Raw genomic sequence first — 25,612 nt, 5'->3', positions numbered from 1 at the left:
GCTCGGGCCCCGGAGAGGGAGGAAGGAAGGGGACCACGCTGGCTGTCGGGAGATGTAGTTTCACACCTCCGGCGAGAAAGGGCTCTGGGTTGTGTGCGCGTTTTTCGGACGCTGCAGAAATGGCTCAGGGGCGCGAGGTCGCCAGGGAGAAACCGCTTGGCGAGTGTGTGGTCACAGGACCTGGTACGTAGGCGCAGAAGCGGCTCGTGGGCGTGTCGGCCGCGGCTATCTGCGGATCTCCTGTTCGCCGTTATCAGATTCGGCCTTGTGCACACTTGGAAGCCCTGTCTTGTGTAGCCTCCACGGCCCCTAGCGCTGCGCCTTACGCCTTCGGGAAAGGAAATGAACGTTCCAAGCTCAGGACTAAGGCTTTGCTTAGTTTTCTGATGTTTATAGAAAGAGGTTGGGGTGCTGGGAAGAACCAGAGTTAAGTTTAGGGCAAGATGAAGGGTATAGCACTGTGGTGCTTTCCGTCACCCACGGAGAGGGAAATGCATTTCATGAAAGTGGCCCCGGGAGGAGTAACTGGAAAGCGACTGGATCAGGCGGTTGGGCTGGAGGTTAAGGGGGTGGTTAAAAAAGAGACTGGACCTAGGCCAGAGCAAACGCAATTGAAATTTGCCCGTGTCGGAGGTAGGACATTTTGAGACTAGTGATGCCTGCTGTTGAATTTGGAGATGTTTTGGTTTTGCTGTTTTAGTGCAAGCCCGCCCTCTGCGTTCTCTCTGACTCCTTGCTGGAGCTCTCCGCCTTCGGGAAAGCTGGCTGAGAAGTGCTGTGTGGTGGTGATGGGGAGGAGCAGAGGATAAAGGCTGTGTTGCAATGCCAGCCTAGTTGGCATTGAAGAAAAATGCCCTGCCCAGGGGTGGGCCTGGAAGCCAGTATGGATCCTCCACCTCCCCCTGCTCCCTGAGATTGTCATTAATTTGGGAACTCCTACTGGCTCAGGGTTGATTGGGACTTTGAGCCCATCTTATGTGGATTTCAAGTTAGCAGGAGCCTTCCCTTGAACTCGTGCCTGGCTTACATTTAGCATTTTGTTGGGAAGGTATTTTTATCATGATGCCTGCAGAAACTTCACAGTGAAGTGGTAAAGAACCCAGGTCATGGAGCCAGAGTTGTGGCATAGCAGGTAGACCTGCTGCCTGCAGGGCCAGCATCCCATATGAGTGCCAGTTCGAGTACTGGCTGCTCCACTTCTGATCCACTATGGCCTGGGAAAGCAGTAGAAGATGGTCCAAGTCCTTGGGTCCCTGCACCTACATGGGAGACCCGGAAGGAGCTCCTGGCTCCTGGCTTCAGATCACCCCAGCTCCGACTGTTGCAACCATTTGGGGAGTGAACCAGTGGATGAAAGATCTCTCTCTCTCTCTCTCTCTCTCTGCCTCTCCTTCTCTATGTAACACAGAATTTCAAATAAATAAATAATTCTTTAGAAATAATAATTTTTAAAGATTTATTTATTTGAAAGGTTGAGTGACAGAGGGAGAGAGATTCTTCATCAGCTGGTTCGCATCCCAAATGCCACAAAACCAGGTTTAGGCCAGGCCAAAGCCAGGGAGCTCCATCCAGGTCTCTCATGTGAGTGGTACGGGCCCTAGTATAAAGGCCATCATCTGCTGCCTCCCAGGAGCAGGAAAGCTGAATCAGAAATGGAGGAACTGGGGGGCTGGCATTGTGGTGAGGGGGTGAAACTGCAGCATGTGACGCCGGCATTCCATACTGCAGTTCTGGTTCAAGTTCTGGCTGCTCTGCCTCTGTGACCTGCTCACATGGCCCAAGTACTCGGGTCCTGCAACCCACATGGGAGACCTGGATGGAATTCTTGCTCCCGGCTTTGGCCTGGCCCAGCCTTAGCCAGGCATTTGGGGAGTAAAACAAACATGACAGATCTCTTTCCATCTCTCTTTCTCTGTCACTTTGCCTTTCAAATAAATAATTTCATATAGAGAAGTGGAGAGGCTGGCCTTGTGGCATAGCAGTTAACTTACGATGCCCACATCCCATGTGAACGCTAGTTCTAATCTCAGCTACTCAGCTTCCAGTCCAGCTCCCTGCTAATGCCCCTGGGAAAGCAGTGGAAGATGGTCCAAGTGCTTAAGCTCCTGCACCCACGTTGGGGGCCCAAATGGAGTTTCAGGCTCTTGACTTCAGCTTGGCCTAGCACCAGCCATTGGAACCATTTGGAGAGTGAACCAGTATATGAAAGACCTCTCTCTGTCATTCTGCCTTTTGAATAAATAAATAAATCTCTTTTTTTTTAGTTTTTTTTTCTTTTTTTTCTTTTTTTCTTTTTTTTTTAGTTGACAGGTAGAGTTATAGACAGTGAGAGAGAGAGAGAGACAGAGAGAAACCTCTTCCTTCCATTAGTTCACTCCCCAAATGGCCGCAACAGCTGGAGCTGTGCCAATCCGAAGCCAGGAGCCAGGTGCTTCTTCCTGGTCTCCCACGTGGGTGCAGTGCCCAAGCACTTGGGCCATCCTCCACTGCCTTCCCGGGCCACAGCAGAGAGCTGGACTGGAAGAGGAGCAACCGGGACTAGAACCGGTGCCCATATGGGATGCTGGCTCCACAGGCAGAGGATTAACCAAGTGAGCCATGGCGCAGACCCCATAAATAAATCTTAAAAAAAAAAAAAAGGCATCAATATTGTGGTATAGCTGTTTGGGCCACAACCTGTGACACGGACATCCCACATGAGCACCAGTTTGAGTCCCTGCTGCTCCACTTCCCATCCAGTGTACTACTGGTGCCTTTGCCCATGTGGGAGACCTGGATGAAGCTCCTGGCTCTTGGATTTGGCCTGGCCCAGCCCTGGCCACTGCAGGCATTTGAGGAGTGAACAAGCAAATTTCTCTGCCTGTCTCTCTTCTGTCTCTTATGCTGCCTTTCAAATAAATAAATCTTAAAAAAAAAAAAAAAAAAAAAAAGGAACGAGATGTGGGCGTCCCATGCAATGTCTTAACCCACTGAACCACAAAGCCTGCTCCTCAGTAGTCACTGATGCGATGAATATATTTGTTACCTCTCCTTTTACCCTTTCTCCCATCAACTGTGGGTAGGGCATGAAACTCCCAGGTTGGAGAATAATCCCACTTCTTGTTTCTTTCCTAACATCTCTATCTCAGCACTCCAAGAGGGCTTGTTACAGCCACACACACACACACACACACTGCCCTGGTACCACATCACACACACACACACACACTGCCCTGGTACCACATCTGATACACATACACACACACACACTGCCCTGGTACCACATCTGATACACACACACACACACACTGCCCTGGTACCGCATCTCACACACACACACACACACACACTGCCCTGGTACCACATCTGATACACACACACACACACACACTGCCCTGGTACCACATCTGATACACACACACACACACACACTGCCCTGGTACCACATCTGATACACATACACACACACACACTGCCCTGGTACCACATCTGATACACACACACACACACACTGCCCTGGTACCGCATCTCACACACACACACACACACACACACTGCCCTGGTACTGCATCTCACACACACACACACACACTGCCCTGGTACCACATCTGATACACATACACACACACACACTGCCCTGGTACCACATCTCTCTCTCTCTCTCTCACACACACACACACACACTGCCCTGGTACCACATCTGATACACACACACACACATACACACACTGCCCTGGTACTGCATCTCTCTCTCTCACACACACACACACACACTGCCCTGGTACCACACCACATCTCACACACACACACACACACACACACATACTGCCCTGGTACCGCATCTCACACACACACACACACACTGCCCTGGTACCACACCACATCTCACACACACACACACACACACTGCCCTGGTGCCGCATCTCAGAGTGTTCACACAAGGCGCTCGGAAGCACCTGCAGATGGGCTGATGGCCCTTGAGGGACAGATTTCCTCTTTCCAGCCTCGGCCTTGTCCGGCTGCACCCACCCCAGCTGACTGAGGACTTAGGCAGGGGGCATCTGTGTCGGGTGAGGACCGAGGATCTGCCCGGGCGAAGGAATTAACCGGATACATGGCTGAACTATGACCCCATTAACACTGCCTTAACTGAGTTAACTGCTACAGGATCCCCGAGGTCCAACAGACCTGCCAAGCCGATCTGCCCGCTTATTCCCCTACTAATTGGATGAGCTAAGTACTGCCATTTAAACCTTTTCTAGTTCATTCCCTATACTTGAAACAACCAATTTTCTGCCGGGTCCCTGCCATTCTTCATCAATCATTTCCTTCAAGTACTGACTCAAAACACACCTCCTCCAGGAAGACCCTCTTGACTGAATCCAGCCTCAGCACTGCTCTGAAAACACGATGCCAGATAAATTAGCATGCATCCTATATTTTCTAGTTGTTTTATGTGTCTTTGTGTGTTCTGCTGCTGAGTAGTAAACTCAAAAAGAGATGCTATTACATCTGAGTTTCTACCTCTCAATCACTTACTACAGCACTGCAACATGGTAAGTCCTCATGTTTGCTAGAAGAATGAAAAGTGGGGCTGCCATTGTGGCACAGCAGCTTAAGCCACTGCCTAGGATGCTGGGATCCCGTATGAGTGCCTATTTCAGTCTCGGCTGCTCCACTTCCTATCCAGCTCCCTGCAAATACACCTGGGAAAGCAGTGAGGGATGGTCCACATGCTTGGGCTCCTGCCATCCACTTGGAAGACCCGGATGGAGTTCCAGGCTCCTGGCTTCAGCCTGTTCTAGCCCCAGCCATTGCAGCCATTTGGGGGCTGAACCAACAGATGGAAGGTTCTCTTTCTCGCTGACTCTCCCTCTCTCCACGTCATTTTGCCTTTTAAATGAATAAATCTTTTTTTTTTTTTAATGTGAATTCGTTAGTCAAAACCAGGATGGTCAGCCAAGGAGGGCTGTGCCACCAGTTCCGGCTGTCCCCTCCCGACCCCTGTGTGTCTCCCCAAGCCCTTCAAGTGTCAGTTATCTGCATCATATCCTTTTTTTCGTTACTGGGAAACCCTTTCTCTGTGCTCTGAATAACATTGAGAACAGCTCCTCTCGCCCTTGCTCCTCCTTCCAGCTGCCCAGAGAACAGGGCTGGCAACTTCCCTGCCTCACCTCCACCCCTGCCAGGCACGTGACCCCAGCTCAACCCCTGACTCCCATTCCTCAGGTTACCAGGAGCTATTCTGGGCAATGGAGACCTTGCGTTCCCCTCCTCCTCTCTTTTGGGTCATATCCTGGCTCAGCCCTTCCTGGAAGACCCAACAGCCGAGTCCACATGTTCCGGCACCCACAGCCACCCTCAGCTGCGTGCAGTTTCTGCTTCTCATGCCTCTTCATCGTCATCACCTGTAAAGTGCCCGTTCCTGTGCGCTCGTGTGCTGCAGCGAAAAAGACCCGAAATACCTCTGTTCTTTTATCTTCAGAAAGCTCAAAATCCTTCTTTTCATTACAAAAAAAAAAAAAAAAAAAAAAGCTGTACAGTCCTGTATTAGGGAAGAAAGACTCTGAGTCTGGCAAATAACGAGTTAAGATCCATGCTTAAATGTTGAACACCTGAATGTCTAAAAAAACATGAGGCAGAATGAGAAACAAAAGTGTACAACTTAAACCAGACTCTGGCAGTATAATTTAAGAATATGGGTGGGGCCAGCGCTGTGGTGTAGCGGGTAAAGCCACCACCTGCAGTGCCGGCATCCCATATAGTTCGAGTCCCAGCTGCTCCACTTCTGATCCAGCTCTCTGCTACAGCCTGGGAAAGCAGTAGAAGATGGCCCAAGTCCTTGGGTGCCTGCACCTGCGTGGGAGACCCGGAAGAAGCTCCTGGCTCCTGGCTTCAGATCGGCGCAGTTCCAGCTGTTGTGGCCATCTGGGGAGTGAACCAGCGGATGGAAGATCTCTCTCTGCCTCTCCTTCTCTCTGTGTGTAACTCTGACTTTCAAATAAAATAAATAAACCTTAAAAAAAAAAGAATATGGGTACTTCATGGAAAATGGAACTAAAATGTTTATTTTGGTGCAAAAAAATTGAAATTTATGCATAGTTTTTGCATAGCATGCATCCACAAATTTTTAAAAAGATTTATTTATGGGGCCAGCACCATGGCAGAGTGGGTTAAGCAGCCACCTGCAGCACCAGCATCCCATATGGGTGCTGGTTAGAGTCCTGGATGCTCCAGTTCCAATCCAGCTCCCTACTAAAGCACCTAGGAAAGCAGTACTTGCGCCCCTGCACCCATGTGGGAGACCCAGTAGGTGTTCCCAGCTCCTGGCTGTGACCTGGCCCAGCCCCCGCCCCAGCCCTGGCCGTTGCAGTCACTTGGGAAGTGAACCAGTGGATGGGAGATCTCTCCTTCACTCTGTTTCAAATCCATTTATTTATTTGAGAGATATCCATCCACTAGCTGAGTACCCAGATACCATGACAGCTGCGGTAAGGACCAGAAGCTGGGAAGCACTGCTGCCTAGGAGAGGTGCGCTGGTGGGAACCTGGAGCCAGAGCAAAACTAAGCACGCCGACCCAACATGGGACATGGGCATTTTAACCACTAGGCTAAAGCCCTGCCCCTTGCACAATGTTTAAGAGGCTCTGTGTAGGGCTCTGTGCTGGGCTTAGAGGGTTAAGCCTCTACTTGCAGTGTTGGCATCCCAAATGGTCCTGGCTCTTCCATTTCTGATGAAGCTCAGGACCCTGGGCCTCTACATCCAACCTGGGAGACCCAAGACAGCTCTGTCTCTCTCACCTAGAGATAGTCTCCTTCAATAGAAAATACTGACTGGGGCCAGTGCTGTGGCACAGTGGGTTAAAGCTCTGACCTAAGGGGTGGGCGCTGTGGCACAGTAGGGTAATCCTCCACCTGCAGCGCAGGCATCCCATATGGGTGCAGGTTCTAGTCCGCACTGCTCATCTTCCAATCCAGCTCTCTGCTGTGGCCCGGGAAGGCAGTGGAAGATGGCCCAAGTTCTTGGGCCCTTGCACCCACGTAGGAGACCGGGAAGAAGCACCTGGATCCTGCCTTCGGATCGGCACAGCTCCAGCTGTTGTGGCCATCTGGGGAGTGAACCAACGGAAGGAAGACCTTTCTCTCTGTCTCTCCCTCTCATTGTCTGTAACTCTACCTGTCAAATAAATAAATAAATAAAATTAAAAAACAAACAAACAAACTCTGGCCTGAGTGCCAGTTCTAGTCCCGGCTGCTCCTCTTCAGATCCAGCTCTCTGCTCTGACCTGAGAAAGCAGTGGAAGATGGCCCAAGTCCTTAGGAGTGAACCAGCGGATGGAAGACCTCTCTCTCTGTGTCTCTACCTCTCTCTGTAACTCAGTCTTTCAAAAAGAAAGAGAAAGAGAAAGGAAGGAAGGAAGGAAGGAAGGAAGGAAGGGAGGGAGGAGGGGAGGGAGGGAGGAGGAAAGAGAGAGAAAGAAAATACTGACTAAACACGACAATGAGCAATCATAATTGTTAAGCACATCCCAAGAGGTTGTACTGTGCATCAGAGGAGCACCTTTAGTGCTAGGGCCTGGGGTGTAATCTCAGCGTATATCTGTAGCCACAGTCTCTTTCTAGGTAGGGTACATGCTACCATGTGCTTGTAAGGGAGCAGCAGGCAGACCAGCCAGCTGTACTTGTGGGGTTGGCGCCGCGGCTCACTAGGCTAATCCTCCGCCTTGCAGTGCTGGCACACCGGGGTCTAGTCCCGGTCGGGGCGCCGGATTCTGTCCCAGTTGCCCCTCTTCCAGTCCAGCTCTCTGTGTGGCCCGGGAGTGCAGTGCTTGGGCACCTGCACCCGTGTGGGAGACCAGGAAAAAAGCACCTGGCTCCTGGCTTAGGATCGGCGTAGCTCTGGCCGTGCAGCCATCTGGGGAGTGAACCAACGAAAGGAAGACCTTTCTCTCTGTGTCTCTCTCACTGTCTATCTGTCAAATAAAAAAAATAAAATAAAATAAAAAAGAAGAAGAAGAAGAAGAAGTGGCGTACTTGTAACTGCCGAGTTTCCTTGGGAGAGCTGTCTAAGGTCCAAGAGTATTTCCTAGGCAAGTGATTTGCATCTCTGGGTGGAGCTGGGGAACCTTTATCCCCTTTACCTTAAAGGACCCCACCAAGTGCCCTGGGGCCACCCTCCACATCTAGGACCTCTAAAATGATAAATTTCCCTCTTCCTCCACATTTCCTGGCTCTCATTTTCTTTCAGCGCTGTCTTGAGTATCTTTCCAGCAAGAAGCAAGAAGCAAGACACTGAAGGCCAGGGAGGGCTTTTTGTGCCCCTTGACAGGGCCTTTCACTGTACTCGGTTGCTGAGCTCTGAACAGGACCCTGGACCACACCCTATACATTGCACCTTTTTTTTTTTTTTTTTTTTTGACAGGCAGAGTGGATAGTGAGAGAGAGAGACAGAGAGAAAGAGAGAGAAAGGTCTTCCTTTGCCGTTGGTTCACCCTCCAATGGCTGGCCGCGCGGTCAGCACACTGCGGTCGGCGCAGCACGCTGATCCGAAGGCAGGAGCCAGGTGCTTCTCCTGGTCTCCCATGGGGCGCAGGGCCCAAGCACCTGGGCCATCCTCTACTGCACTCCCGGGCCACAGCAGAGAGCTGGCCTGGAAGAGGGGCAACCGGGACAGAATCCGGCGCCCCGACCGGGACTAGAACCCAGTGTGCCGGCGCCACAGGCGGAGGATTAGTCTAGTGAGCCGCGGCGCCGGCCCATTGCCCCTTTTTTTTGAATCTCTCTTTTCTCCTTCCTGCTTTTTTCCCCTCTGGGCTGGGATGACCTCCACTCAGATCTTTCCATACTGGCTGCTGTCTGCCTTTCCAGTGGGGAAGGAATTGCACTTCCTCCTTTCGTTGTACAGAGCCCCACCACCTTAACCACCAGAATAATTAGGGCATTGAAAAATGCCCATTCCACCAGCATAGTGGCAAAGCAGGTTAAGCCTCAGCTTGCTATACTGGTTTCTCATATCAGAGTGCTGGTGGTTGGAGTCCTGGCTGCTCTGCTTCCAATCCAGCTTCCTACTAATGCTCCTGGGAAGGCAGCAGAAGATGGTTCAAGTGCTTGGATCCCTGCAATCCATATGGGAGACCCCGAGGGAGGTCCAGGCTCCTGGATTCAGCAATAGTGGCCATTTGGGAAGTGAACAGGCAGATGGAAGATCTCTGTCATTCTGCCTTTCAAGTGAATACATCTTTTTTTTTTTTTTTAAGATTGATTTATTTATTTGAAAGACACAGTTACAGAGAGAGAGGGAGAGGGAGAGAGAGATCTCCCATTGGCTGGTTCACATCCCAATGGCGGCAATGGCTGGGGCTGGGGCTGGACCAGGTCAAAGCCAGGAGCCAGGAGCTGCTTCCGAGTCTCCCACCTGGGTGCAAGGGCCCAAGGACTTGGGCCATCCACCGCTTCTTTCCCAGATGCTTTAGCAGGGAGCTGGATGGGAAGTGGAGCAGCTGGGACTCAAACCTGCACCCATGTGGGATAAAGGCACTGCAGACGGCGGCTTTGCCCACTGCGCCATAGCACCGGCCCCCAAATAAATAAATCTTAAAGAAAGAAAGTGCCCCTTGGGCTGATCCTGCAGCCTTTCGCCAGCTGCCAAGCGTCCTGGCCCCCTCCCGGCGATTCCTCTGCAGTTGGAACACTTCTGCTATTTCCTTTCTACCCAGCTCAAGTCTCCCCCACCCGTGGAGAAGCACGCCTTCCTTCCTTCTGGGGCTATTGCCATAGATGACCCCCAGCTCGCCACTCCCAGGTCTCCCCTCCTCTGTGCGGGATTTGGGGGGCTGAGGGGAGAGGCGTTAGCTCGCGGAGACAGTGGGCTGGGCGAGAGCCGGCCAGCCATTTGGTCCTCAGGTTGGGCGATACCTCAGGACCAGGGTCCGGGTTTCCGCTGGGGTCGCCGGACTGGAGCGAAGAGCACCGCGCGGCCGCGGAAGGAGCCAAGGAGCCAGCGCGCGGGGGTTGGGGTGCCGGGGTCGCTGGGGCCGGCCAGGCCGGGGCGGAGGGCACTGCGGCCTGGGGCAGCCCGAACCGCGAGCGCCTGCGGCCGGGCCCAGGACCGCCGCCAGGGAGCGCTGCGGGCTCCCGCTCGCCCGCCCCCCGGTAGGCGGGGCTGCGCTCTCCCCGCAGCCGCCGCCGCAGCCGCCGCCTGGGCCGCCCCGTGTCCCCGGTGGAGCCGCCGCCGCCGCCGCCGGGAGCTCGATGCGGACGGAGCCCGGGCCGGGCCATGGGGATCCTCAGCATCACGGACCAGGTCAGCCCTTCTTCCTTTCCTCCACTCCCTCCTTCCAGAGCCCGGCGCCGCCGCCACGCGAGCCCGGGGATGTGCGGCCTAGGCTGGGCCCGAGCCCGGGGCTCCCGCGGCTCCCGCCCCGCCCCACGCCGCGCTCCCCTCAACCGAGCGGGTGCCCTTGGGGGCCTGGGGACCAGCGGAGGCACCGCAGGAGCCCGCTGCAGCCAGGACCCCCCGGAGCGGAGCCCCTCCGGCGACGGCCCCCCTCAACGCTGGGTGCTCGCCTACCCGCTTGGTTCCGCTCCGGCTCCGGCCCGCTCCCTGAATGCCAGCTCTCTCTGCAGCCGCCCCTGGTCCAGGCCATCTTTAGCCGAGATGTGGAGGAAGTGCGTTCCCTCCTCTCGCAGAAGGAGAACATCAATGTGCTGGTGAGTTGGGAGCAGGGAGGATGGCGAGCCCAGAATCCGGGCTCCGGTGTTCCGGACCCCTCCCCATCAGCGGGGCGGTTCCGCGTCTCTGCTTAGATGAGGCCGCAGCTATTTCCACCCTGGGATGGGAACCTGCTCTGCGTTTGGGCATGGAGAGCAAGTCAGGCTTGGAGCACAGCCCCGTGGGGCCGGGGATGCCCAGAAAGGGTGTTCTCTTCTGAAGCGGTGGGGTCTGCAGAGCCCCTACCCCTCCTGGAAGAAGGAGATGGCCGCTTCTCGGGCCCCTCGGCCCTGACTCCACCCTCCCTAGGTGCTCTTGCCTTTGACTCTCCTTACGGGCATTTAGGACGCTGCAGAACCTATGGGAGGAGATTGTGGGGAAGAGCCTGGGGCTCTGAGGCTTGGGCTGGGGTCCTGGATAGCCCCCCCTCCTCCCTACAGCTGCTCCTCTTTTCTCTCTTGCCAGGACCAAGAGAGGCGAACCCCACTGCATGCTGCTGCCTACGTAGGCGATGTCCCCATCCTCCAGTTGCTACTGATGTCAGGTGAAAGTGGGGAGCTGGAAGGCGTGGCACCTAGGAGGGGAGCCGAGGGGAGGAGCCTCCTGTTTCATATGCAAGCAGCATTGATCTCTAGTGCTTGGATCCAGGCCCCCTTCCCATCGCCTCCCTACCCCCTCTCCACCTCCCATCAAAACAGGAAATTACATCCCTACAGGTGCTAACGTCAATGCTAAGGATACACTGTGGCTGACCCCTCTTCATCGTGCTGCTGCCTCCCGAAACGAGGTACGGGGTCGAGGTGATAAGGCTAGAGGTGAGGGTGGAGGCGCCTCTGTCCCCTGCCCTCCTCCAGGTCAGGAGGAAAGCAGCCCTTGGCTCCTCTCTCCTGCCCCTGGTACTGGCTGGTAAGGGGCTCTGGTGTTGCATCAGAGAGAGCCTAACACTGGGCTGGCAGACTGTGGGGGCCCGCTGCCAGGCCTGAGTGACTCATCCTTCCCTGGGGGGCCACCTTGAGTCTGAGCCCCCTCTGGGCATGGAGGTTTCTCTGCTTGTCATGGGGGACAGGGGCAGTGGTGCGCTGCATCCCAGCTCCTCAGTCAGCATGGAAGTTGACAGCTCAGGGGCCAAGCATAACCCTCTCTGTTGGGTCCTGTACCTTGTTCCCAGCAACCCTGAAAGAAGGGAAAAGGAGACCTCCCTCCTTGATTGGCCCATCACTTCCCCCGTCGGCCGCCAGGGGGAGGGGCTGAGACAGCAGTGGGAGTGAGGTGGGTGGTTAGGAGGGGCGTCTGCGCTTAGCTTAGGTTATGGAGAGGACCCAGGGTATGTTTGCTCTCTGAGGTAAGGGAAACAAACGCCTTTGGTGTCTGTGGAAGGGCTAAGGAGGTATTCATTTCTGTAGCAGGAGCGTTTATTTTTCCTAGGAGCGGTGGGGTTTGGGATGTGCAGCCCTTCCTGTGTGTTTTTGCTTGGGAGTGGGCGGAAGGCGGCGCTTCCAAAAGTTCATGGGATAGCTAAAAGAAGCAGCTGATTCTGAGGCAGAACGTTTTAAAATCCAGGCGTCGTTTTTTCATAACGCACGTTTTCTGTGAGCTTGTGGAAGCCCCCTCCTATGTAAGTGAAGATTTCCAGGATGTGGTTCAGGGAGTGGTGCGTGTGGCTTGGGGAAGGGGGAGCAAGGTGAGGAAGAACTGGAGCTCTCGGAAGGTCCAGCAGGTTGGAAGTAGGTGTCCTGGAAAGTGAGCGTGGACTGCTAGTGGGGGTGGGGCCACATGTGCCCTGCTGACCCGTTTCCTCCTTCCACTCCCTCTTGTTTTATCCTCCTGATGCCCCTCTATCTTCTTCCTTGTCCTCTGTCCCTCCACAGAAGGTGCTGGGGCTGCTGCTGGCACATTCAGCAGATGTGAACGCCCGAGACAAGCTGTGGCAGACACCACTGCATGTGGCTGCCGCCAACCGGGCCACCAAGTGTGCCGAGGCTCTGGCACCCTTGTTGAGCAGCCTCAACGTGGCTGACAGGAGTGGGCGCAGTGCGCTGCACCATGCAGTGCATAGTGGACATCTTGAGGTGAGGAGTGCTGCAGGCTAGGCCAGCCCAGTGCCTGCCCTGCGTGCTCACCTGGCCCTGCTTCTGGGCCACTGGGGCTGGGGAAGCAGCAGCACAGATAGATGTTCTGTAAGGACCTGGGCTCCCGTACAGGATGAAAGTCAGATTAGGGAGCTTGACTTGGACTTCAGGAGGTTGGTAAACCCTCTGAAGTCACGTGGAAAATGTTGGTACACACACCTTTTTCTGAAGAGAGAGTCCCCATTTGTTGGTCATGCGTTTTCAATGACTGGTGAGAGGCACAGGCATTTGGCCTAGTGGTAAAGAAGCTGAGTAAGGCACCCACATCCAGTATCCCAAGTGCCTGGGTTTGATACTCACCTCCTGACTCCAGCTTCCTGCTAATGTGCATCTTGGCAGGCAGAAGTGATGGCTCAAGTAACAGGGTTCCTGCCACACACATGGGAGATCTGCGTTGAGTTCCTGGCTCCTGGCTTCGGCTGTCGTGGGCTTTAGGGAGTGAACCAGTGGATGTGCGCACTCTCCCTCTTTCTGTCTTAAATAAATAAGTAAATAAAAGTAAAGACTCCCTAGGAGTTTCAGAGCCAGCAGATCACCCTAAGCCACTTGTGGGCATGTCCCTACAACTTCTGCATCTACTAGGGATCTCCTCAGTGCCTGCCCCTGCTGTCCCTGTAGAACTCCAGGTTGTTGTGCTCGGGAACAGAGACCTCAGGAGATGAGGCCTGTGCCCTTTGGTAGGCATCAACTGGGCTCTGAACGGGTTGTCTATGTCCTGATACAGACGGTGAACCTGCTCCTCAACAAGGGAGCCAGCCTGAACGTCTGTGACAAAAAGGAACGGCAGCCCCTGCACTGGGCCGCTTTTCTAGGTGAGTGCACAGGCAGGAGGACCCGGAATTTGCCGCTGGAGGCTCCCAGGGCGGGAATATAAGGTTGCAGACTGCGGAGCTCAGGGCCTCCGGAGTTCACCCTCCACCTCCCTGAGAGTGCTCTTTTCCCAGGGCATTTGGAGGTCCTGAAACTGCTGGTGGCGCGGGGAGCAGACCTGGGCTGTAAGGACCGCAAGGGCTACGGGCTGCTCCACACGGCCGCTGCCAGTGGCCAGGTCGAAGTGGTGAAGTACCTGCTCCGGATGGGGGCTGAGGTCAGGGCTCTGAGCCCGGCGTGGGCTGGGGGCTATGGGCAGGGAGCTGGACCTGGTAGTTTCTGAAGGGACTAGGAAGGTGCTGGTTTTATGGGTATGGTTCTGGGAGGAGATAGTGAGGGTCTGAATGCCGCTTGCCCCGAATAACAGCACCCTCCATCCCTTGGGTCAGAAACTTGGGGGGTCTGGGGCAGTTGTTGGATTCCTGGGATTCTGTAGGCTTTATGTGCTGGTTTCCACTTTGTTTAAACCATTGCTTCCCTTCCCCTCACTCCTGGAAATCCAGATCGATGAGCCCAACGCTTTTGGAAACACAGCTTTGCACATCGCCTGCTACCTGGGCCAGGATGCTGTGGCCATTGAGCTGGTGAATGCAGGCGCCAATGTCAACCAGCCGAATGACAAGGGCTTCACGCCGCTGCACGTGGCTGCCGTCTCCACCAATGGAGCACTTTGTTTGGAGCTGCTGGTCAATAATGGGGCTGATGTCAACTACCAGGTGCCCGCAGGGACTGGTTGGGAGAGGAACCTGGCTCTGGGGATCCTGGCCATGTCTGGATAGCTCTCCTGGGGAATTGTCCCTCGCCTCCGGGGGTGCTCAGCAAAGCATGGGCTGAGATGTCCATAGAACCCCTCCATCCTCAGAGATGTGTCCTTTGAAACATTCTTTGTGCTTTGCACTACAAAAAAAAAAAAGAAAAAAAAAAAAAAGACAAACCCCGCTGTTTCCACAGAGCAAAGAAGGGAAGAGTCCTCTGCACATGGCTGCAATCCATGGCCGCTTCACGCGCTCCCAGATCCTCATCCAGAATGGTATGGGCCTGGGAGACTGTGCTCTCATCTCCTCCCCCAAGGAATTCAGCCCTAGAAAGCCCTGCCTGTCTTCGGAGACAGGCACCTGGGGAGACAGGCACCTGGAGAACGGCCCTGCCCCGCCCCTGCCTGGCCCCCTATGGCTCACACGCTGAAGGCTTAGCCAGATCAGTTCCTAGGAGGGAACTGCTCGCGGGAGTGGCCCGAGCCTGAGCTCTGCCGGGGCTTCTGTGTGTGCCTCCCCCTCTCAGGCAGCGAGATTGATTGTGCCGACAAGTTTGGGAACACGCCCCTGCACGTGGCTGCTCGCTACGGACACGAGCTGCTCATCAGCACCCTCATGACCAATGGCGCGGATACCGCCCGGTGCGTCCCGGCCCCTGGCCCCGTCTCTGGGCTGCTGTGCATCTGTACATACCACCCACCTCAAACACGCTTGCCCAAGGGAGGCATGGAGGGCGTCCTTACCCTGCCTGGGGCAGTGGCGCGTGGGGGTGGAGGAGGGGTGGCGTACAGAAAGTGCTGACCGAGTCCCTCCACCTCTCCCAGGCGCGGCATCCATGACATGTTCCCCCTGCACTTAGCTGTCCTCTTTGGGTTCTCTGACTGTTGCCGCAAGCTTCTTTCCTCAGGTATGTGCCGATTGGCTGGGGGCTGGGCAGGTGTACACAGAGCAGGGGCCTCTCCCTCAGCTCGGTGCCCTCAGATGTGACAGTGGGTGCCCGCCCTCCAGGTCAGCTGTACAGCATTGTATCTTCACTCAGCAACGAGCACGTGCTCTCGGCTGGGTTTGACATCAACACACCTGACAACCTTGGCCGTACCTGTCTTCATGCTGCTGCTTCTGGAGGGTGCGTTCTCCTTCCCGTCTCCCAGGCTCTGAGAGGGGGCTCTGGGCGAGGGTCTGTTCCCCTCCCTCCGTGGGAGCAGAAGAGGCAGTCCAGTCGCACCCTGCCTTAACCCTTCCTGGGCTGTGGCCTCTCCTCGGGACCCTTACCCTCATCTTGCTTTTAGGAATGTTGAATGTCTTAATTTGCTGTTGAGCAGTGGAGCTGACTTGAGGAGGAGAGATAAGTTTGGAAGGTAGGCTACCAGGCAGGAGGGAGGCTAGTGGTAGCGAGCGGTCAGAGCGGCTTCTGATTCTTGCACCCATCCTCCTGCCCTTCCCCCAGGACCCCACTGCACTATGCAGCCGCCAACGGCAGCTACCAGTGCGCAGTGACGCTGGTGACGGCCGGGGCCGGCGTCAACGAGGCTGACTGTAAAGGCTGCTCCCCGCTCCACTATGCTGCCGCCTCCGACACCTATAGGAGGTAAGGCTCCCCCCGGGTCCTCCTCAGCCCACTCCCCACCCCGCGCCCTGCCCTGACTTGCTCATGCCCTCTTGCCCAGAGCGGAAGCCCACACAGCTTCCAGCCACGACGCTGAGGAGGACGAGCCACTGAAGGAGTCCCGCAGGAAGGAGGCCTTCTTGTGAGTAGCAGAGAGGAGCCCGGGGCGCGTTTTCCCCGCGGCGTGGCCTGCCCCAGCCTTCTCTCCCACACTTGCCGCTGCCGGCATGGCCAGGATTAGCCCGGGCTGAGGAAAGCCAGAAGCGCAAGGCATCGTCCACCCTTCAAGGAGTGGGAGGTCTTGCTGAGCAGATCAGAAAAGCTCAGGACACAGCTCATTGTCCATGTCACAAGCAGTCGTTGAATATTGCTTTCCTAGGCTTCTAGTACCACGCTGGGCGCTGAGGGTAAACAATGAATTACCCCAAATGTCTGCCCTTAAAAAACCCAATCTACTGGGAAAGGTAACAAAAAGAGCCACTCACAGATAGAAGATGTCTGTAAGAGGGGAAACGATTGTGGATTTTTTTTTTAAGATTTATTTATTTATTTAAAAAGCAGAGTGACAGAAGGAGAGACCGAGTGAGAGCTCTTCCATCCTCTGGCTCACTCCCCACATGGCCACAGCAGCAGGGCTGGTCCAGGCTGAGAGCCAGGGGCTGGAGCACCATCCAGATCTCACGTGGGTGCAGGGGCCCAAGCACTTGAGCCATCTTCTGCTGCTTTTCCAGGCACTTGAGCAGGGAGCTGGATTAGAAGCAGAACAGCTGAACTTGAACTGGTGCTTAGATGTGGGATGCCGGCATTGTAGGCAGCAACTTGGTGCAGAGCACCACAACACCAGCCCCATCTCTCTTCTATCTTCACTGTTTTTTGGTAACTCTAAGCCTGTTCCAAATAAAAAGTTTATTTTTTAAAGATTTATTTATTTATTTGAGAGGCAGAGTTACAGACAGAAAGAGGGAGAGACAAAGAGAGTGATCTTCCATCCGCTGGTTCACTCAAATGGCCACAACAGCCAGAGCTGGGCCAATCTGAAACCAGAAGCCAGGAGCTTCTTCCCAGTCTCCCACGTGGGTGCAGGCGCCCAAGGACTTGGGCCATCTTCTACTGCTTTCCCAGGCCATGGCAGGGAGCTGGATGGGAAGTGGAGCAACTGGGACTCCAACTGGTGCCCATGGGGGATGCTGGTGCCATAAGCATTTGCTTAACCTGCTATGCCATAGCACCAGCCTCAAGTTTTTAATTTTTTAATTTATTTTTTTAAAGATTTATTTATTTATTTATTCGCAAGTCAGAGTTACACAGAGAGAAGAGAGGCAGAGAGACAGCGGTCTTCCATCCATTGGTTCATTCCCCAATTGGCTGCAATGGCTGGAGCTGAGCTGATCAGGAGCCAGGAGCTTCTTCCAGGTCTCCCATGTAGGTGCAGGGGCCCAAGGACTTGGGCCATCTTCTACTGCTTTCCCAGGCCATAGCAGAGAGCTGGATTGGAAGAGGAGCAGCTGGGACTAGAACCGGCATCCATATGGGATGCCAGCACTTCATGCCAGGGCGTTAACCCGCTACGCCACAGCGCCAGCCCCTCAAGTGTTTTTTTTTTTTTTTTTTTTTTTTTGACAGGCAGAGTGGACAGTGAGAGAGAGAGACAGAGAGAGAAAGGTCTTCCTTTGCCGTTGGTTCACCCTCCAATGGCTGCCACTGCAGCCGGCGCACCGCGCTGATCCGATGGCAGGAGCCAGGATCCAGGTGCTTTTCCTGGTCTCCCATGGGGTGCAGGGCCCAAGCACCTGGGCCATCCTCCACTGCACTCCCTGGCCATAGCAGAGAGCTGGCCTGGAAGAGGGGCAACCAGGACAGAATCCGGCGCCCCGACCGGGACTAGAACCCGGTGTGCCGGCGCCGCAAGGTGGAGGATTAGCCTATTGAGCCACGGCGCGGGCCCTCAAGTTTATTTTTTTAAAAAGCTAATAATTGGCGGCTGGCGCTGCGGCTCAATAGGCTAATCCTCCACCTAGCGGCGCCGGCACACCGGGTTCTAGTCCCAGTCGGTGCGCCGGATTCTGTCCTGGCTGCCCCTCTTCCAGGCCAGCCCTCTGCTGTGGCCCGGGAGTGCAGTGGAGGATGGCCCAAGTGCTTGGGCCCTACACCCCATGGGAGACCAGGAGAAGCACCTGGCTTCTGCCTTTGGATCAGTGCGGTGCGCCGGTCGCAGCGTGCCAGCCATGGCAGCCATTGGAGGGTGAACCAACAGCAAAAGGAAGACCTTTCTCTCTGTCTCTCTCTCTCACTGTCCACTCTGCCTGTCCAAAAAAAAAAAAAAAAAAAAAAAAAAGCTAATAATTGGTGCCAGTTTTGTGGCATAGTTACAGCTGTTGCCTGTAATGCCAGTTTCCCATATGCACACTAGTTTAACTTGCAGCTGCTCCATTTCCAATCCAGCTCCCTGCTGATGGCCTGGGAAAAGCAGTGAGAAATGCCCAAGTGTTTGGGTCCCTGCCACTTACTTGAGAAACCCAGAAGAAGCTTCTGGCTTCAGCCTGACCTACTTTGGCTGTTGCAGCCATCTATGGAATGAAACAGTGGGTGGAAGATCTCTTTCTCTCTGTAAGTAAAATTAAAAAAAAAAAAAAAAATTTATTCATTTGAAGGGCAGGCTTACAGAGAGAGAGAGAGAGAGAGGTCTTCCATCTACTGGTTCACTCCCCAGATGGCTGCAACTGCCAGAGCTGGACTGATCAGGAGCCAGGAGCTTCCTCTGGGTCCCCAACATGGGTGGCAGGGCTCCAAGCACTTGACCCATCTTCTGCTGCCTTCCCAAGCCACTAGCAGGGAGCTGCATTGGAAATTGAGTAGCCTGAATTTGAACCTGCATCCATGTGGGATGCTGGTGCCATAGGCAGCAGCTCTACCCGCTTTGCCACAGTGCCAACCCCATAAAAATCTCTAAAAAAAAAAAAAAAAAAAAAAGTGTAATCAAATTCGAGCGGCTCAGCTGTGTGAGCTTTGGCACATTACTTAGTCTCTCTGTGCCTCGATTTCCTCAACCATGGTCAAGGTAAGATCAGTATGAGGATTACATTATTTTTAACACACATGAAGTGCTTAGAATAGTCTGGACGCATCATGAGTGCTAAACACTTGACTGTTACTGTCACAGCTCCTGCTAGGGTATGAGAAGGGGAGAGGCGCCTAGCTGGGAAGGCTGGGGTAGACAGAGGAGAGGAGCTGGGACTGGGTTTGAAATGAGCAGGGGGCAGGTATTTGGCCTAGCGATTAAGGTGCCCATATCCCAGTGCTTGCGTTTGCTTTGCAGCTGTGGCTTCGATTCCTGTCATTACATATCCTGGGAGGAAGCAATGTGGCTCCGAGCACTTGGGTCCCTGCCACCCACGTGGGAGACCCAGATTGGGTTCCCAGCTCCTTGCTTCAGCCTGGCCTAACCCTAGGAAGTGAAGCAGCAGATAGGGGAGCACTCTGTGCTTCTGGGGTACCATGGTTACGACCACTGGTAACAGAAAGCTGAGTAGAGCTGCTTCAGAGGGGCTGGGGTGAGGCTGCATTCTGGGCGGTAGCCGCCAGGTCGGGTCGAGGGTGGAGGGTGCAGACTGAAGCCCGTGCGCTGGCTTTTCTAGACGAGCACTCAAAGGCTGAAGGAGGTGCTGAAGCCAGAGTGCTCTAGGGCAGCCCTTGAGGAGTGGCGGGTCAGGATCCGGGCTGGGGGTAAGCAGGATTTGGAGCCGAGGATAGGTGGTGGCTGGTGGGCCTGGAGGGGCCCTCTTGCCCCTCTCAGAGTTGTGCCTCACAGCCTACCCCCGGCTCCACAGCTGTCTGGAATTCTTACTGGATAATGGTGCAGACCCCTCCCTGCGGGACAGGCAGGGCTACACAGCTGTGCACTATGCAGCCGCCTACGGCAACAGACAGAACCTCGAACTGGTATGTGCCGAGGCCAGGCCAAGGTGCATGGTCTACCTCTGGGTTTGTGGATTCTGAAACCAAGGGGTGGTTGTATCAAGTGTGCTCCGTGGAACCAGGAGCTTAGAGATGACTGTCAGTGGGGCGGCAGGGGACTGATACCTTAGGAGCTGCCGAACCTCAGCGCCTGTTTTCCTGTCCATTGCAGCTCTTAGAAATGTCCTTTAACTGCCTGGAGGATGTGGAGAGCACCATTCCAGTCAGCCCTTTGCACTTAGCTGTGAGTCCCCAGTCTTTTCTTCTTGCCGTCCCTGCCCCACCTGCTCTCAGGCTCGCGTAAGGGTGACCCAATCACCTGATCCTTGCGTCTGCCTTCTTGTGGGGAAGGGCACAATGCAGGGGGAGAAGCCCGAGGGGCCTGGGGAGCTGTGGAGGACTAATGCCTAGAGTGTCTCCATGGGCTCCCAAGGCACAGTAGGGCCAGGTGTGTGTCTCGAGCTGCATCTGTTGGTTGCCTGCACACCTCTAGGCCTATAACGGTCACTGTGAAGCCCTGAAGACGCTGGCGGAGACGCTGGTGAACCTGGATGTAAGGGACCACAAAGGCCGGACCGCGCTCTTCCTGGCCACTGAGCGAGGCTCTACTGAGTGTGTGGAGGTACTCACGGCCCACGGTGCCTCCGCCCTCATCAAGGAGCGTAAGCGCAAGTGGACGCCCCTGCACGCTGCTGGTTAGTGCCCGCTTCCTGAACAGTTAGGCCTGGGAGAGGGCTGGGGCAGGGCGGATGTAACCATGTGTCCTGATTCATAGCTTCCTGTCTCCAGAGTGTCTCGCTGCCCCAGGTCTTCCCGTAACCTTGACCCTTGCAGCCTTGAGGCTCGAGCTGACCCTGCCCTGATGCAAGCTCCCTTTTGTCTCTAGCTGCCTCTGGCCACACTGACTCCCTGCACTTGCTGATTGACAGTGGGGAGCGAGCTGACATCACTGATGTCATGGATGCCTATGGACAGTGAGTGTGGGCGGGGGGTGGGATGCAGGTGTTCCCACCCGTGCTGGACCCTCACCCTTTCTCCTGCCCCCCTCTGTAGAACCCCACTGATGCTGGCCATCATGAATGGCCACGTGGACTGTGTACATCTGCTGCTAGAGAAAGGATCCACAGCCGATGCTGCTGACCTCCGGGGCCGCACTGCCCTCCACCGTGGGGTGAGAGCTCCTGGGCGGGTTGCTCACAGGCAGGCCTCGATGTGGCAGCACAGCGCCCCCCAGCAGCAGGGCATCGGACTGTGTAGGAGGCGGGCCAGGCTTTCACACAAGGGTGTGCCTGCTGCAGGATGAGTGGCCACCGTCCCCAGCTGACTGCCCTGCTTTGTAATCACACATGAGCACAGGCCCACCACTCAGACTACTGTGCCCTCAGACAGTGCGGCCATCACCCAGGTCCTTCTCACGACCACTGTCCCAGAGCTGCCTCCTCCTCCCCCAAGATTCCCACCCCCTCGGTCCTTTCTTGGCTCTGCATTCAGTGTCTCACTCCAGAGCTGCGGGGTGGACTCTGGCCATCCTGATGGCTGTTGACACAGAGACACAGGGAAGGAGATGCTGGTGCCTAACACCTGGGCTGCCTGTTGTGCATCAGGGATTGGAGCCCTGGAGGTGGTTCCTGCTCCTGGCCGGCAGAAAGGGAAGGGCTCCTCACCCCGACTCTCGCCCCTGTGTCCCCCCACAGGCAGTGACTGGCTGTGAGGACTGCCTGGCTGCCCTGCTGGACCACGATGCGTTTGTGCTCTGCCGAGACTTTAAGGGCCGCACGCCCATTCACCTGGCCTCAGCCTGTGGCCACACAGCAGTCCTGCGGACACTACTGCAGGCTGCCCTGTCCACAGACCCCCTGGATGCTGGGGTGGATTACAGCGGATACTCGCCCATGCACTGGGCCTCCTACACTGGTATGGCCTGGGCCTCCGGTAGGCTCAGAATGTGTGTGCGATGTAGAGAGGGTGGGCTGTGGGGAGCCTGCGCTGAAGCGGGCCTGGAAGTGGAGTGGAGCGCCCCTGCCTTTTCTCTGTTGTCACCCTTTCGTCCTCGTCCCCAGGACATGAAGATTGTCTGGAGTTGTTACTTGAACACAGCCCATTTTCGTACCTGGAAGGAAACCCCTTCACTCCTTTGCACTGTGCAGTGTAAGTCCCTGTGCACTGTGGGCTCCCCGCCTCCGGGGGCGCGGGGGCTGTGACCTGCGTCAGCATAGGAAGGCCACTTCCCTTGCCTTCCTGGTGACCCCTGCTCCCTCTTCCCTAGAATTAATAACCAGGACAGCACCACAGAGATGCTGCTGGGAGCTCTGGGTGCCAAGATTGTGAACAGCCGAGATGCCAAAGGACGGTGAGTGAGGGACGGTTCGCGGAGGAGCCCGGGCACCTGGGGTTCCTGTTTGCTCAGGCACAAGGGCATGCCCCTCTTCACTCTGCCCTGCCCACCCACAGGACCCCCCTTCACGCCGCTGCCTTCGCAGACAATGTCTCTGGGCTCCGGATGCTGCTGCAGCATCAAGCCGAGGTGAACGCCACGGACCACAGTGGCCGCACTGCACTCATGACGGCGGCGGAGAATGGGCAGACTGCTGCCGTGGGTGGGTAGGGGCCACATGGAAGGGAGGAGCGCCCCCGGCGTGTGGACTGGGGTTGGGGTCAGGACGCAGCCGGGGTGGGTGGAGAGGCAGGATGGCTGCTGCCCTGGAAGGAGGTGTCACTCCCACGGTCGCATTTCTCTTACAGAATTTCTGCTGTATCGAGGGAAGGCAGACCTCACTGTGCTGGATGAGAATAAGAACACTGCCCTCCACTTGGCTTGTAGCAAGGTACTGCCTGGAGTCGGGGGGCTGGGGTGTGGGCTGTGTCACGGGCAGACCTCAACAGAATGGGGAAGGGCTTGATGCAGAGCAGATTGGGACAGAAGTTACACTTCTCCAGCCCATCTGACTGGTGGGACAGCCCACTGTCCGCCCGTCATGCTTCCACTTCACAAGTGCCCACTCTCTGTCCTCTCCCTCAGGGCCATGAGAAATGTGCCCTCATGATCCTGGCAGAGACCCAAGACCTTGGCCTTATCAATGCTACTAACAGTGCACTGCAGATGTGAGTGCCTGGGGAAGGGGGCTCCTGGCTGGGGGAGGCAGGTGGGTGAAGAAGGAGCAGCCCCCGCTCCAGGGGCTCTGGAGCTCGCAGCATTTGTCCAGAGCCCTTGCCACCCTGGCTGGGGTGGGAGGGCAGCCTGGCCTCCTGCTGATTTCGCGCTCCTTCCTTTCTTCCAAGGCCACTCCACATTGCTGCCCGGAACGGTCTAGCTTCCGTGGTGCAGGCCCTGCTGAGCCGTGGGGCCACAGTGCTGGCTGTGGATGAAGAAGGTAGGGGGATCTGGAGTCCTCACCTCTCGTGGGCTTGGGGCCAGGGGCCATCTTCCAGGAGGTGACTTCTTAATCTTGCTGCAAATAAGATTTTCTTCCCAAGGGAAGTCTTGAGAGCAGGGACCCACCACTACCAGTACTGTGGAGTCAGAGGGGAATGTGATGGAGCCAGCAGGGTCGGGAGGACCCCCTCTTCACTCACACACACATCCAGGCTTCCATGTCCCATCCCCCCGGCCTGGCTCCAGCCTGGACCCTACACTTTGGGAATCTCCCTGTCAGCCTCCTGGGGCCCTGGTTGCCCTTGAATTCTGACCACCTGGGTGCTTACCCGCTTCGGTTGCCCTCCCAGAGGCTGGGGACCCAAGGATCCAGGACTGTGCCTCAGCTCCCCGCACTTGGCCCCGCAGGTCACACCCCGGCCCTGGCCTGTGCCCCTAACAAAGACGTGGCAGACTGCCTGGCCTTGATCCTTTCCACCATGAAGCCTTTCCCGCCCAAGGACGCCGTCAGTCCTTTCAGCTTCAGCCTGCTCAAGAACTGCGGCATCGCAGCCGCCAAGACGGTGGGTGGCTGCGGCGCCCTGCCCCACGGGGCCTCGTGCCCCTACAGCCAGGAGCGGCACGGTGCCATCGGGCTAGATGGCTGCTACTCTGAGTAGCCCCTCCAGAATCCCTCTCCCTGCCGGTGGCTTGATATCTTATTCTATTTATTTAGAAAAAGTCTAAACATTTAGGGCACTTTAAAGGAGAACACGACTGGGTTGGGGGGCGGAGGGGAACATGAAGCACTGGGGAGCAGCTGCTCACCCCTTTGCCGCACCACTGGCCTGGCAGGGGTCTGGGGCTGACAGGGAGCACCCCAGGCCACCCCTCTGCCAAGTGTCCCAAAATGATTGCTGAATGCCTGGCTTCCCCTCTCTTTGACTCCATCTCAGCTCCCTCTTTCTGCTGCCAGCTGCTCCCCCTCTTCCCTTGGACTCTCCCCCTCTGCACCCCCTTGCCCTGCCCTTACTGCCAGGCAGATCCCCCCTCCTCTTCCATTCCCATCACTGCCTCCCTGCTTGGCTGGCCCCTCCATCCCCGCAGCAGTGAGAAGCCTTAATTTCTGGTACTGTGTGAGCACTCTGGGGGCGCCCCCTCCCCCTTCAGGGGCAGCTAGAGAATGAGGGGGGAGGGTATTTAGCACTGGGGCCTGGAGCTTTTCCCCCACTTCTGTACCTATCGCCCCTAAAGTTCAAATGCAAAACACTTGAAGCAGCGACTACTGTACCTGGGCCCCAAATCCTGCACTCTTCCCCCGGCTCCTCATATGCAAATCAAGGGCTGGTTCTGCCCCCACAGCCTGCCCCGCCCCCTCCCATTCCTGGCCTGGCCCCCTAACCACGCACTTTAACCTTGCTTCTTTCTTTTTCTTTTGGGAGAGCAGAGCCTGTGGCCCTCCCCTCCCTGGCTCTCCTCTCCCTGAACTTTGAGGCTTGTCATGAATTTTTAAGTAAGCATTTTGTCCTTTAGGGGAAGAAACAAAATTAATTTCCTGCCCATTTCAAAACCATAGCCCTAGTACGTCCTACCTGTTTCAGGCATGTGTTTGCATGTGTGGAGGGAGGGACTGTGTTCTTCCTCCTGTGCCCCCATCCCATAGTTCCTCCAACCCCCCTGTTTGCCTCCACCTTCCGTTATGTCCGAGAGTCCCCACCGCCCCCAGTCACTCCTGATCTGAAGCCAAAGATGGTGGGAGGGGCAGGGCAGACCAGGGACGTGGCTGCTCGGGACCCAGGCTCTTCCTCTGGGGTGAGGATGCAGCACTGACCTGGGGAGCAGCGAACAGACACTGAGGCTTGGTCCCTGCCTTCCCAGCAGCTGGGAGAGAAGGGGTTGAGCTCGGGGCTGCACTGATAAGATTCCTAAAAGTTGCATCCCCAAAGCCAAACTGGGCTGGAATGAGGAGGGGGCAGTTTTCTCTCTAAATGTAGCATTGAATTTGGCCCTGGTCCCTTCGGATGCCCTGTCCATCCATCTCCTAGTCAAGCCGCCTGGACAGTTGGACCTGCTCCTGTCGCCCAGTGTTCCCTTCCTCACACTCAATACCTCAGCCAGGGACCAAGACCCAGAACTTGAATCGAGGTCATGCCCCGCCCACAGTGCGTCTTCGCCCGGTTTGGCTGTTGTCAGTATTGCCCACCCCACCCACCCCCCGCCCAGAGAACTGGACAGGCTTCGTTTACACAGCGCGGG

General features: G+C 55.9%; 1 protein-coding gene and 2 long non-coding RNA genes across 4 annotated transcripts; 2 read left to right on the top strand and 1 right to left on the bottom strand.

The window, feature by feature from the left end:
• Positions 1–40: 40 nt before the first annotated feature.
• On the top strand, positions 41–6,008 carry LOC138844363 (uncharacterized). 2 transcript variants are annotated; one of them, XR_011380099.1, is made up of 2 exons: positions 41–183; positions 5,790–6,008. It is a non-coding gene; the product is annotated as an uncharacterized lncRNA (long non-coding RNA). The 2 variants fall into 2 exon arrangements; XR_011380098.1 differs by having other exon boundaries at positions 5,209–6,008.
• LOC127491152 (uncharacterized) lies at positions 5,560–10,077 on the bottom strand. Its single transcript, XR_007919689.2, has 2 exons — positions 9,895–10,077; positions 5,560–5,995 (listed from the first exon to the last, which is right to left on the bottom strand). It is a non-coding gene; the product is annotated as an uncharacterized lncRNA (long non-coding RNA).
• Positions 10,078–10,124: 47 nt separating this feature from the next.
• ANKRD52 (ankyrin repeat domain 52) lies at positions 10,125–24,184 on the top strand. The gene is made up of 28 exons (XM_002711073.5): positions 10,125–10,282; positions 10,606–10,689; positions 11,156–11,234; positions 11,407–11,477; positions 12,559–12,759; positions 13,544–13,631; positions 13,764–13,906; positions 14,193–14,405; positions 14,641–14,719; positions 14,971–15,085; positions 15,269–15,351; positions 15,453–15,570; positions 15,734–15,802; positions 15,892–16,032; positions 16,112–16,192; positions 19,878–19,989; positions 20,177–20,248; positions 20,498–20,699; positions 20,891–20,978; positions 21,058–21,175; positions 21,699–21,918; positions 22,065–22,152; positions 22,271–22,354; positions 22,456–22,601; positions 22,747–22,829; positions 23,024–23,106; positions 23,284–23,375; positions 23,786–24,184. The coding sequence occupies exons 1-28, from the start codon at positions 10,256–10,258 to the stop codon at positions 24,034–24,036; spliced, it is 3,231 nt and encodes a 1,076-aa protein (XP_002711119.1). The 5' UTR covers positions 10,125–10,255; the 3' UTR covers positions 24,037–24,184.
• Positions 24,185–25,612: the final 1,428 nt, after the last annotated feature.

This window comes from Oryctolagus cuniculus, chromosome 11, assembly GCF_964237555.1.
Source record: "Oryctolagus cuniculus chromosome 11, mOryCun1.1, whole genome shotgun sequence".
Lineage (NCBI taxonomy): Eukaryota > Metazoa > Chordata > Mammalia > Lagomorpha > Leporidae > Oryctolagus > Oryctolagus cuniculus.
The sequence above is the reverse complement of the archived record's forward strand: the minus strand, read 5'-3'. Positions and strand labels throughout refer to the sequence as shown.